General features: G+C 36.4%; 1 protein-coding gene across 2 annotated transcripts in view; it reads left to right on the top strand.

Annotated features, from left to right (window-relative positions):
* Window positions 1-13,293, top strand: part of GCFC2 (GC-rich sequence DNA-binding factor 2) — a 66,079-nt gene that overhangs the window by 48,463 nt on the left and 4,323 nt on the right. For both annotated transcript variants that reach the window (XM_081253761.1, XM_081253760.1), the window contains 3 exons: window positions 3,400-3,524; window positions 9,765-9,841; window positions 11,305-11,371. In XM_081253761.1, coding sequence (XP_081109887.1) covers window positions 3,400-3,524; window positions 9,765-9,841; window positions 11,305-11,371 — 269 coding nt within the window. The remainder of the gene's footprint in view (window positions 1-3,399; window positions 3,525-9,764; window positions 9,842-11,304; window positions 11,372-13,293) is intronic.

Raw genomic sequence — 13,293 nt, 5'->3', positions numbered from 1 at the left:
CTTAAAAGATGAAGCAACTTACTTTATAGTGCTTCTCAGCCAACTTGACTATACTTTAAAGATTTTTTTTTCATATAACTTTCAGTGCAATCATGGGTATCTTAGAAAGATAGTACTTTTAACTATTTACTTTTAGCTATTAAGCACTATTAATGATAGCATAGAATATATGTGCCTTATTTAAGTACTCATCTGAAAACTCCAAATTTTCACTTACAATTAAACAGTTCCTCAAATAAGTAGCATTATGAGAAATTAATACTGTATATTTACTCTCAAGTCCTATCCTGGATCTTCTTCATGAGCTCCCTGAGTAATTGCATACTCTCCTCTAGTGCCATCTATATCTGTGTTGCTCATTATGGTAACCACTAGCAATATGTAGCTATTAAAATATAAATTTCAAATTAGTAAAATTAAAATTCAGTTCTCAGTCACACTAGCCACATTTTAAATCTTCAATAGCCATATATCACTCATGGCTATCATATTAAATAGTGCAGATGTAAGATGTTTTTTTCCATCATCACAGAAAGTTCTTTTGGATGGTACTATTCTGCTTCATTTTAAATCAAAAAGAACTGGAAGAACAAGTCCAGATGTCTTCTTAGAGCACCAGATCTCTCTTATCAAAGTACCTTCTGAGTACATCTACTTGACAACTCAAACTCCACACGCAAAATCATACTTGTCATCTTTGCTGCAGACCTGCTCCTCTTATATTCCTTGTCTAGAAAATGGTACCTCCATCTACCCACATATTCAAACCAGAACTTTGAAGTCATCCACTCCTCCCTTTTTCTTACCTCCTTATATAAGCAATTGCCAAGTCTGTTTTTTTTTTCCTTTTTCTAACCCATTTTCTATACAGAAACCATGGTGATCTATCTAAAATATGTCTGATTCTGTCATGCCTCACGTAAAACACTTTAATTATTCTTAACTGTCTTTAGGATGAAGTCTAAACTCTTTAACATGCTTTCCAGGCCTTTCAGGATTTTGTCTCTGTTTAGTAGTGCTTTAGCCCCATCTCCTGCCAAGCTCGTTTCCTTCTTCCCCTCATTTCCACCTCTACTGGACTTCAGCTATATTCTCCTTGGCCTTTATATCTTCTGCCCTCCATCCACTTAACAAATCCCCTAACTCTACCTCTTTCATCTAGCTAACTTCTTCTCATCTTTCAGAACCCGGTATGGACATCACTTCTAGGAACTGGATTAGGCATACCTCTCAGGGTTCCTGTAGCACTCTGAACTCATACTTAGGGTGGCATCTACGCATTAAATTATAATTGCTTACCTAAACGTTTGTATTCGCCATTAGACAGAATTGTTCAGAGGCAGTTACCTCGTCTTACTTATTGCTTTGTTTCCTGTCGTTAATGTTAGGCGCATAGTAGGCTCTCAGTATTAGTTGACCAAATATTTCTGAGATTATTACAAGCCTAACCTTGTAGATGCCTGAGAAATCACTGTTTTATATTTGACTTGGGGTGTTTCTTTTTAACCTATTTAAATTTAAAAACGTTATTTAACATGTATTTTACAAGGGTCAAGCACAGTTGTTACTTCAGTGTATACAACAATGAACAAAATAATAATCCCTGCTCTCATGGAGCTTACATTCCATGCAGAAGACAAACGATAAACAAGATAAATAAATAAAATCTAGAGTATGTTGGTTAAAAGGGCCAAGGAGAAAAATAAAGTAAGGGAAAGAGATACAAATTATGAAAGAGTAGTGCAATTTAAAATAGGTTGGCCAGGGAAGGCTTTCCTGGGAAGGTCACAAATGAGCAGATTCCAAAAGGAAGTAAAGAAGTGGGCCATATGAATATCTGAGGTAACAGCATCCAAGGCAGCAGAAACAGCAAGTACAAAGGCCCTGAGGCAGGAGCTAGCCTGATTTGCTTGAAAAACAGCACATAAGCCAGGGTAACTTTAGTAGAGTGAGCAAGGGGGAGACTACGAAGAGGTGAGCAGGATGACTGGCTGTGTCATATGGGGCCTTAAAATCATTTGTAAGGACTTTTACTTAAGTGAAAGAGTGAGAAGCAGTTGGAGAGTTTAGAGCAGAGAAGTGACAAGATCTGCCTTAACATTTTAACAGAATTACTCTGGTTATTGTGTTGAGAATGAACTGTAGGCAGACCAGTTAGGAAGCTTTTGCAGTAATCCAAGCAACAGATGATGGTAGCTTAGGCTTGAGTGTTAAAAGTGGAGGTGGCTGGAAAGTGGTTGAATTCTGTATAAAGTATAAATATAAATAGGAAAGAGAAGGTAAGTGACCAGAGTCCTGAGGTACTCCAGCATTTAGAAAGTCAACAAGATGACAAGCAGACAGTAAAGGAGACCAGAGAGGTAAGTGGGACACGGAAGTAGTATCCTGGAAGCCAAGTAAAGAAAAGTGTTGTGATTGTTGCTGATAAATCAGATGGGGAGTAGAATCAACCATTAGATTTTACAAATGTGAAGGTTATCTGTGACTTGGTAAGAGTAGTTTAGGAGAATAGTTGGAAGTAAGGCCTAACTGAAGTGAATTCAGGAGTTTGAGGAGAGAAATTGGAGATAGGAAGTTTTTTGAGTAATTTTGTTATAAAATGAAGGAAAGAAATAAGGCAGCACTGGAGAGGAAAGTAGGGTCAAGAGAGGGATTATTTTTAATACAAGAGAAATAATTGTAGAGTGATAGAAAAGATCCAGTGGAAGTGAGAGGGCAGAATTCCAGGAACAGGATCTTCAAGAAAGCCAAAGGGGTTGGGGTCTTTTGTACAAATAAAGGGTTGGCCTTGGCAAGGAGTGTAGTGCTTCATCCATAGGAATGGGAGACAAGTTAGAGTTTATGAGTACAGGTGCTGGTAGCTGTGTAGATTCTGTAGGAGGAGCTCGTGGAGCTTCTTTTCTGATTGATTCTATTTTTCTTATCAAATGGGGAAGTAATCAGCTGAGAGTGAGAGCAAGTGTGGAGAAGAGAAAACGTAAGAAATATTCATCTGGAAGAGTAAAGTCCATTAACTGAGAGCAAGGAGTAAGGATAAGTCAGGAAATAATTGTCTAGGAAAGAGAACGGGCCAGGGAAACAGAATGTGATTGCTGGGCAGCATTAAGGGCTCACTGGAGTTTCATGGTGATCAATTTAGAGTGTATTTTTTTCCAGCCATGTTTTAGCCACATGGTTGCAGGCACAGATGCTGTGACAAGGTGATTTAACTAGGGTTGCAGTTGAGCCAGACTGCAACAAAAGAGAGTATATGCAAATACGTAATGGTACTGATTGTCATGGATTTTAAACCACATAAGGAGGAAAGTAGTGTTTGCTAAAGGCCTCAATTGTTTATATGTGACAAGCAAAGCTTAGTCTAGTAACTAAATTGTGCACCGCCAAAAATTTTTGTTTCAGACTTTGTAGAATTCATTTGGGATCCCTTGTCAACCTCACAGACAACAAATTTAATAACACAGAGCAGAATGATCCTTGAAGAACATTCCACTTGTGAAAATGAAGTTATTAGTAAAGGCAAACAGGTAATAATTTCTAGAATTATGAATTTCTTGATATATTTGTAAATCAATATAATTTATTATAAATCTTTGTTTACGGAATATGCAGAAGAAGTAATTATCAGAAGACTAGGATTGACCATTTTTTGCTCTTTACAGTTAATAAGATGAAAGAATACACCTTGATATTTCTGAACATTCTTACAGGAATGGTAATGCTTATAAAAGGATACACATACATTCAATAAGATCCAGATTATTACTTTCATTCTTATTAGCTTATTTCTCTCTGTTCAGTGGTCTGATTTGTGTTCTCATGGCCCAGCCAGCTGTCTTTCAGGTTTGTGAATATACAGTGGCCCTGCAGAGACGAAAAAGCATAAATATATTAGTGCAAATTCATTCCTTCTAAAAGAAAAAAATACTAATTACCTTTGTTTTTTGGCAAAAGTCTAGTAGTATTATTATGACCTTACTTTAACAATGATTTTTTTTTTTTTTTTTGGCGGTACGTGGGCCTCTCACTGTTGTGGCCTCTCCCGTGGGAGAGCACAGGCTCTGGACACACAGGCTCAGCGGCCATGGCTCACGGCCCCAGCCACTCCGCGGCATGTGGGATCTTCCTGGACCGGGGCATGAACCCGTGTCCCCTGCATCAGCAGGCGGACCTTCAACCACTGCGCCACCAGGGAAGCCCTAACAATGATTTTAAAACTAGGCTAACATTCATTATACTAACTAGTTTTCTATAATCTGCCAAAGTTGAGAACAGTAATCTCTTTGAGGATTCAAGCTTCAATAGGATAGATTCTCATCTTAGCATAATTTAGAATTGAGTTTCACTGAACATAAGACATAAAGAGGAAGGAACTTTTTAGAGGCTCTGTTGAGAGTGTTGAATCTTACTCTTATTGTAGTACTCTTTTTTATCATTCTGTTTGTTGATAATAATATTGTATACTCATGCAGTTAAATAAGTAAACCAAATTTACATTGAGTTTTAAGAGAATTAAGAGAGAGATTGACAGACTGGAGGGTACCCAGAGTGGAATAACCAAGGTGGTTGAAAAAGCAAGGAGACATGTCATATTCATATTCTGAACACCAGTAAGTTTTAGCACTTGGAATTGCTGTCATGAAGGAGGGAAGCTGTAAGAAATAAGAGGGAGAATAGGGATACCAGCATGATTCTGCCTTTAAGAAGCATGTTATCTTAGAGGAAACAAGATGTATATAAACTGTTATTTCAAATAGGAAGTAAGTGGGAGTGACAAGGAGCACTTGTTTATCTGATTCCTGCTCTGTACTAGGCACTCAGTCAGGTCTTATTCCTGTAGCATCCCACTTAGTCCCAGCAATCCTATTAACAACAGTGATAGCTTAATCTTACAGTTGAAGAATCTGAATCTTGAAAAGTTGTTCACAGTAAAGCCTTGAGTCAGAACTAGGATTTGTATCTTGGTTAGTCTTACTTTAAAGCCCAGGATCATCTCACTGACCACATTGCCTCCCCATGAGTGGCCCAGATAAAGGGCTATGAACCTCAAAAGAGAGGCAGGAGAGAGAAATTACTTTCTGCAGTGAAAGAATTTTTGTTAGATGTGGCATTTGAGCAGGGACCTGAAGGAAGGAATAAGATTTGAATAGTAGCAACTGATGGAGAAAGGGCATTTTCCACTTACCCCCAACAGGATAAAAACATGTGAAAATCATGCAGGAATTAGAGAGATTCAACTTAAAAGAAGATGTGCATAGAGATAGTGTTTATATTTGAAGAAGGAATAGATTTATTCTGTGTTATCATAAAGCATAGAACCAAGATTAGTAGGTTAGAGCTACAAGGAAGCAGCTATATAGTCCTGTATTTGCTCTCTGTGTGGGATTATTTAATTATAGCCCAAATGTAAATAGTGCTTTGCCATTTTTTTAACACTTTCACATTTTCTCATTTGAGCCTCACAACCTTGTAAAATGTGTTGACTTTAATTGCATTTTACAGGTGAAGAAGCTGGGGCCCAGAGTTCCAAGTCACTTTTAAAAGATTAAAGTGGCAGGCCCAGCGCTTTGTAACCACTAAAGTCTTTCAACGGTGTTATGGATTCACTCATGAAGTTTTTATACTGGTGATTTTAATTCTGGAAGCCCTCCCACTCTGAATGTTGAAAATGGGGTCTTTGCATCCATAGGAAACTAGAACTACATCAGGACTTTTCAACTTTGGCACTCTTGGCATTTGGAACAGATAGTTCTTTGTGGGAGGCTGTCCTATGCATTAAGTTCCCCTGGCCTCTACTCACTAGATGCCAGTAGCACTTCCCCATCTTGACAACCAAAAATATCTCTAGACTTATAAAATATTCTGAGGCATGGCAAAATTATCCCTACTTGAGAATCAGTGTACTACGTAATATTCCAGGTAAGTAACACAGTTTGCCAGTGAGCTCACTCTATTTTTTTCAGTGATATTTAAGAATTGAAGAGAATGAGAAAGGTTCCAGAAGAACAAGTCAGACAGCATAGTTCCTGACTTTGAAGTGAAAAGCAAATGATTCTGTAAACTAATGTCTGGTGAGAATAGTTTTGATTCTGGTTAATGTTCTAAAATAGATTATTACAGAGATGGATTACGAGCACTTAAAATAAGAAAGCAGTGTTTACTGTAATCTTTCATTGATGGGGTTCCTAAATACAAACAACTGTTTATCAAAGCATATTCTTCCATATTATCTCAGTTACTTTCACTGATAAATAAGGTACTGTACAGGTAGAGTAGGTAATATATTTAAATATGTTAAGATTTTCTTACAGATCAAATGGGAAAAGATATGGTATAGTTAGATATAAAGAAAACGGGTAGAGTATACCTGAAGAATACTGACCCATAGGGCCAGAATCTTCTCAGATTTGTCCTGTTCAATATTTTTATTGAACTGGATGAAGATGTAAAATACATGCTAATAAAATTTCTCAATGACAGAAAGCTAGGAATTCTGTCATAGATCTGTGGGTAATAGAATTAGAATCCAAAAGAATTTCAAAATACTGAGAAAATGGACTGACTCTCAAAATGTAAAAGGAATATACATATGTCCTACCATTGTGTTCAAAAATTCAACTGCATAAATACAAGATGGGAGAGGCACAGCTTTGAAGCAACATAGGTAACACAGAGAGGGATTATAATCGACCGTAAAGCCAATATGAGTCAACAGTGTCTCTTGAGTAGCAGAAAGAGTAATGGGAGTTCATCCTACTAGGTGTATGCTCTTTTGAGTAAAAATGTTGTATGTGCTTTCCTCACAAGTAAGACTTGCCTGGGTATTTTGCATTTAATTTTAGGTTAAAGTATATTAAATGGAGAGTGTCTAAGATGATATGGGAAAGAGAAAATGTAGAAAAGTGAGATATCAATCTTAAACCTGAAGAGTTTTCATATGGAAGGATGATTAGATTTGTTCTGCATGATCCTGAGAAGTAACCGGGACAACGTATGGAAGGTGTAGGGGAGAGAAGTTTGCTTCTCATTAACTGAAATCTAATAGTCCAAAGATGCCCGAAGTTATGCACAGCCTCAGGAGACAGTGCATAGTTTGGTTAACCGGTTAGTGGAAACGTGAAAGTGACATCAGATGAATGCTTAGATAGATTGGTAGTTTTCAAATTTCTTTTTCTATCCACAGAAACTTTTTCAAATAAAGCCTTACATACCGCTGTACACAGACACACACAGAAGTAATGCTGCGCTTGCTGTGGTGAGCACCTACTCTCCTCCCCTGAGGGCCTCAACATCTGCCCATGCCACCCAGGTTATCACTGTGGATATGCAGAGCATCATAAAAACTACTCGCTAGAGCTTTTAAGTGCCTTTTCAGAGCTGTTTTAGAGTCTCTGTATAGTGCTCGCTTCAGCAACACATATACTAAAATTGGAATGATACACAGATTAGGATGGCCCCTGTGCAAGGATGACACACAGATTCGTGAAGCATCCCATATTTTTATCATGTGTGTGAAACTTTTGAAAATTGTAAAGCATTATAGAATTTAAAGAATCTTTCAATAAGAAAATTAAAATAATAAAATAAGAATAAAGTCTGTATACAGAAGTGTGTGTAGTTGTTAAAACTTTACTCTTTAGAGAACTTTTTTTTTCTACCAAAGGTATTTTACTACTTGGAAAAGTTAATGAGCTCCGAGTTATAAAATATGTGAATTTAAGGGGTTTTTTTGTTTTAAACAATTATTTTAAAATAATGGCAAACTTACAGAAAACTCTCATGAATAAAAATCGCATATTAATAGGCCTTTTACCCAGATTGACTTGTCGTTTATATTTTGCCCCATTTGCATTAGTGTTTGCTCTCCCATTAGATATACACACGCACACGATTTTTTTTCTCCTGAACACTTTGAGAGTAAGTTGCGTATTTGCTAAGGATAGTCTGTTACATAACCATAGTACAGTTAGCAGTTTCAGTAAATTTAACAGTACTTAATCTACCATCCATATTCTACTTCTGTCATTTGACTCAGTAAAGTCCTTTATAGCATTTTTTAGAGAACTATTTTTAAGAAACAAAAATTAATATGGAAATATTTATCAAGGCTGAGTTTCAAAATCATTTACATTAAGTGGAAAAAAATCAAAACATAATTGTATTTTAAAAGAATTCAAAAGGGCTTCCCTGATGGCGCAGTGGTTGAGAGTCTGCCTGCCGATGCAGGGGACACGGGTTCGTGCCCCGGTCCAGGAAGATCCCATATGCCGCGGAGCGGCTGGGCCCGTGAGCCATGGCCGCTGAGCCTGCACGTCCGGACCTGTGCTCCGCAACGGGAGAGGCCACAACAGTGAGAGGCCCACGTACCGCAACAACAACAAAAAAAACATTCAAAATGTTTGAGAGAGTAAAAGAAAATTGAGTTTTTATTTGTTTTTAATGTTAATATTGATATGCAGCCATTTGAGGAATATGTTACAGATATTTAAGTGAAAAGAGAAACAGGACTTCAGTTAGATATACCTTTTATGAAAAAATATATTTGGTTGAATTCTACATTTATGAGTAACTTGCTTAGTATAGGGTATATGACAGCTTAATTTGTGCTACACACATTGTCACTGACCTAAAAAAATAACTTTCCCTCTAGTATGTAGTATGCCGTTTCCATTTTTCAAATATGGATTCCTTTTTTAAGTGTAAGATCAGTATCTTATTATAGAAATTTTTATCCTAGTACAAAGACTGATTCCATTGTAGGATATTTTCAGCCTACCTTTTATTTCAGAATTATAATACTGATGGACATGTACACTCGTATCCTACTTCTTCCACTTAAATATTAAACATTTAAATTTGCATGTTACTACAGTCTTCATAAACTTTAGCTAAATATTTCGTGCACTGGATGGACATAACATGATGTCCTTAAAAGTTCCCATAATTCAACGTTTTGGTTATTTTCAATTTTTGATATACAAACAATAAAATGAGTTTGCCAAAGTGAATATACTGTGTCAAAGGATATTGACAAACCAGTGAAGAAACCATATTTATAAAGCATCTACAAATCAATGAGAACCTAATTTAAATTTAAAAAAAAACAGATATGTAGATAAGCAGCTTAATTGGATACTTTGCAAAGGGGCATATCCAAATGGTAAATAAGAATATGAGAAGATGCTGAATATCACATTACTCAATAGGAAAATAAAAATTAAAACATAATAAAATATGACTACATACTCACCAGAATTGCAAGCCTTTAAAAACCCTAAAAATACCAGGATTTAGTAAGGGTGTAGAGAAACAGGATTTCTCATACATGGCTAGTGGGAATATAAATGGCATACCACTATTTCAGAAAACAATTTGGCATTCTGTACAAAGTTGAACATATAAACATGAACTGTATTCCAGCAGTTCTATCTCTACATATACCCATTAGAATTGTATGCCCATGCATACTAAAAGACATGTTCTACAAGAACTTTTATAGCAACATGATTCATAGTAACCGTTAAACTGAAGACCGTCTAAATAAATGTTCCATCATGCAACAGAATATTGTGCTGCAGTGAAAAGGCACCAACTACTGCAACATGCAACAACATGGATGAATGAAGTTCTCTTGTACCTAATTGATAGTTATTTTAACACCTAAGTCTGTGTGTACAAATTTGCACTATTCTGTTAAAATTGCTTCTTTTGGTAAACACATTTCTACCTATAACTATCAGTGATGCTTTTAAATTTTTTTAAAATAGGATTTAATTAAACCCATTGTTTCAAGAATGAAGAAGGCAATAGATGATGATGTTTTTATTCCTCTATATCCAATGAGGTAAGAGTTGCTAATTTCTAGATTTTATGAAATAGTTACTCCTGCAATACAGATTCATTTAAGAGTGTAATGAAAAAAAACTAAATGTATTAAGTGTTTACAAAACACATACCTATTAAGATGCAAATTGAGATTTCAACAAATATTTTTCAGTCACCTTTTATATTGCCGTGTATGATGTCTGGCACTTGGACATAGGTTTTAGGTTTTTTTTTTTTGGTTGGGCGTGGTGGTTAATGATATTCCTAAGAACATGACAGTTGGCATGGCAGAGTGGTTAGAAACAGATTCTGGAGCCCAGATTCACCATTACTAGATATTTGACCTTGGGCCTTTCTGTACATCAGTGTCCTTGTATATAAAATTGGGCATTAAATTAATGCCTACCTCACAGGACATTGTGAAGATGAAGAGAGTGCTCAGAACAATGCCTGACACGGAAAGCCCAGCATAAGGCCTGGAACATCACTGAGGGGCCAGAAACTGCATCTTTGAATTCTATATTTACCTTTAAATGATCAAACAAGTAGTATTTGATGCATATTCTTACATTTGCTAAGAAGGCATCATTTATAGTAATGGATCATGAACTGGAGCTGTAGAGTACTTACAGGATGGAAGAGCTGCATGGAAAAAAGAAAGGAACTTCTAAGCTTGCTACTTAACGTGAATACTGAAGAGATGCCTGCATGTAAAAATTCCCCCCCAGTAAGGTTTGTAATATTTTAGATAAGTAATATAGTCCCATGGTTAAAAAGTATGAATGTGTATTTTTAAATTTTGTTTATGTTTAAAATGAAAAGTCTTACTCCCTCCCATTCCTGACCTCCATCCACCCAGTTTTTGCCCTTCCTTCTCTGTACACATACATGCATGTAAGAATGCTCAATGTTGGTAAATTTTTTTACCTTTTCAGAATTTCTTTATGCAGTTAGAATTAAACACTTATAGAATTTTAATACTTATAATGCAATTAGAATTAATCTTATTTTCCTCTCCTTTTTTATATATTTACTTATAAAGTAAGTATACTGTAGTCATAACCATTGTTTTGTACCTTACTTTTTTGACTTAGTACATCTTTGAGATCTTTTTATGTCATCACATAAGTTTCCTCAGTCTTTTTTAAGCTGCACAATATGCCATTATATAGATGTACTGTAATTGATGAGCATGTAAGCAGTAAAACATTACTAACAATGTTGGGAATAATTTTATGGACATATTCTGTACATGTGGAAATGTATCTACAGAAGGCATTCTCAGACATGGATTTATTGAGTCAAAGTGTGCATGCATTTGTAATTTTAGTAGATGTCACCAGAGCACCTCCCTTTATATTCTGTAAAGGCTTAGTTTGGTTGATTTTTAAAAAAACAAAACCATTCAGGTTTTTAAACTCTGTTTCTGAAAGATGAACAGTCATTTGCATTTTCTTTTTTCTCTCTTTTGCTTCAAATTAGTGCTGTAGAGAACAGAATGTCACCACATTCAAAGTTCCAAGAAAGACAGTTCTGGTCAGGTCTAAAGGTAAGCAGAAAACGGCAGAAATAAAAATAATTGCTTTTATTTTTAAAAAGTTTACTATAGAGTGAAGATCAGCAAAATTCTGTAAAGGACCAGACAGTAAATATTTTAGGCTTTGTAGGTCATATGGTCTCTGTTGAACTGTTCAGCTCCGCCACTGTAGTACAAACAGTCATAGACAATATGTAAACAAATGAGCGCATGTCTTTGGTTCAGTAAACTTTACTATCATTTAAAATTATAAAAACCATTCTTGGGACTTCCCTGGCAGTCCAGTGGTTAAGACTCCACGCTCCCAATGCAGGGGCCTGGGTTTGATCCCTGGTCAGGGAACTAGATCCCCCATGCCACAACTAAGAGCCTGCATGACACAACTAAAACCCACCTGCCACAGTCCCACTTGCTGCAATGAAGATCCCTCATGCCTCAACTAAGACCTGACGCAGCCAAATAAATAAATATTTTAATACATACATAAATAAATAAACATTCTTAGTTCACCAACTCTACAAAAACAGGCAGTAAGGTTTATTTAACTCACAAGCCATAGTTGTCTCACCCCTGGTCTAAATGATACAGGATGAAGTCGGTGCTAAGTCAGTGGCAAAGGAAGGTAAGGAAAAGATGGATTCAAAAGATATTAATTACGTGTGAAGAATGTAGGGTATTAGTCAAGTTTTTGACTTTGGCAACCTGGTAACTTATGATGACATTCTTTGAGGGCATTGGAGGGGTTACGGGAAGAAGAAAAGGTTTGGGAGGAGAGATAAGATCTGTTTTGGACATAGTGAATTTAATATCTATGGGGCAAATGGAGGCAAATGGATATATGATTCTGAATTGCAGGGGACAGATCTGATCTGGAGATTTGGGAGTCAGCCACATATAGGCAGTATTTGGAGGCATGGTCATGAATGACAGCCTCTGAGGAGATTGCATGAAGCATGAGAAGAAGGCTAAGGATAGACCCTTGGGAGATGCTGAGATAAGAGGTGGGCAGAGAAAGTGGAGTCTTCAGAGAGGCCTTAAGAATGAGTTGTGAAACTAAGAATGGTCATAAAAGAGTGGCATCAGGGAAACTAAGTGAAGGGCTTTCAAGAATGAAGACAGAGTGTTAATGCCACTGAAGAGAATTAGAAAGAAGACTGAATTTTTTTTTACTGGATTTGATGATGATAAGGTAATGGGTGACCTCAGCAAGAACAATTTTGATAGGGTGAATCAATACTTGTCATGTGGTTGAGTCAGGAAAAAGGCTTTTCAAGAAGAGGGAGCAACATGAAAAATGACATTGTGAAAAGGCATTGCATATTAGTACAATTGGATGTAGTTTAGCACCTAGTGTGATAAATATATTACTGGAAAGAAAGTGGCAGATACCATAAAATTCACAGAAAGATCTGCATTTAGAGGAGGAAAATGCAACCCATGTTACTTTTATTAGATTTTCTTAAAAGTATTTTACCCAAGGTATCTCCAAAGTCACAGGTTATTGTTCATCTTATACTCTATATTAGAGCAGTGAGGTTCTCAGGTTTGATTGATTTCTCAAGGTCACACGTTGGTAACAGTAGCACTGGCTTTAACAGCAGTGCTTTTATGAATCCTGAGGTCCTGCGGTCTTGTATCTGATGGCGCAAGCCTCCAGGAGAGTATGGATTGAGAAGGAAGATGATTGATCAGGAAAGGCTCCAGCAAGGTAATTTGAAATAGATTTTGAGCGGTTGTCCTAAAAAGATGAAAATAGGATGAACAAATATATGGAGGTTGGAAAGAATCAAGTGTTTATTCAGAAATGTTTTCTGTTGATTCTAAAATTGACGGTTCCAACAGTGCCAATTGTAGTGAGAGTTTAAAAGAGTTTGACCAACTTTTTATGTTTGTTGGATACTATTACAGTTTTCCTTTGACGAAAAGGTACATAG

This window comes from Mesoplodon bidens, assembly GCF_964165515.1.
Source record: "Mesoplodon bidens genome assembly, chromosome: 14".
Classification (NCBI taxonomy): Eukaryota; Metazoa; Chordata; class Mammalia; order Artiodactyla; family Ziphiidae; genus Mesoplodon; species Mesoplodon bidens.
The sequence above is the reverse complement of the archived record's forward strand: the minus strand, read 5'-3'. Positions and strand labels throughout refer to the sequence as shown.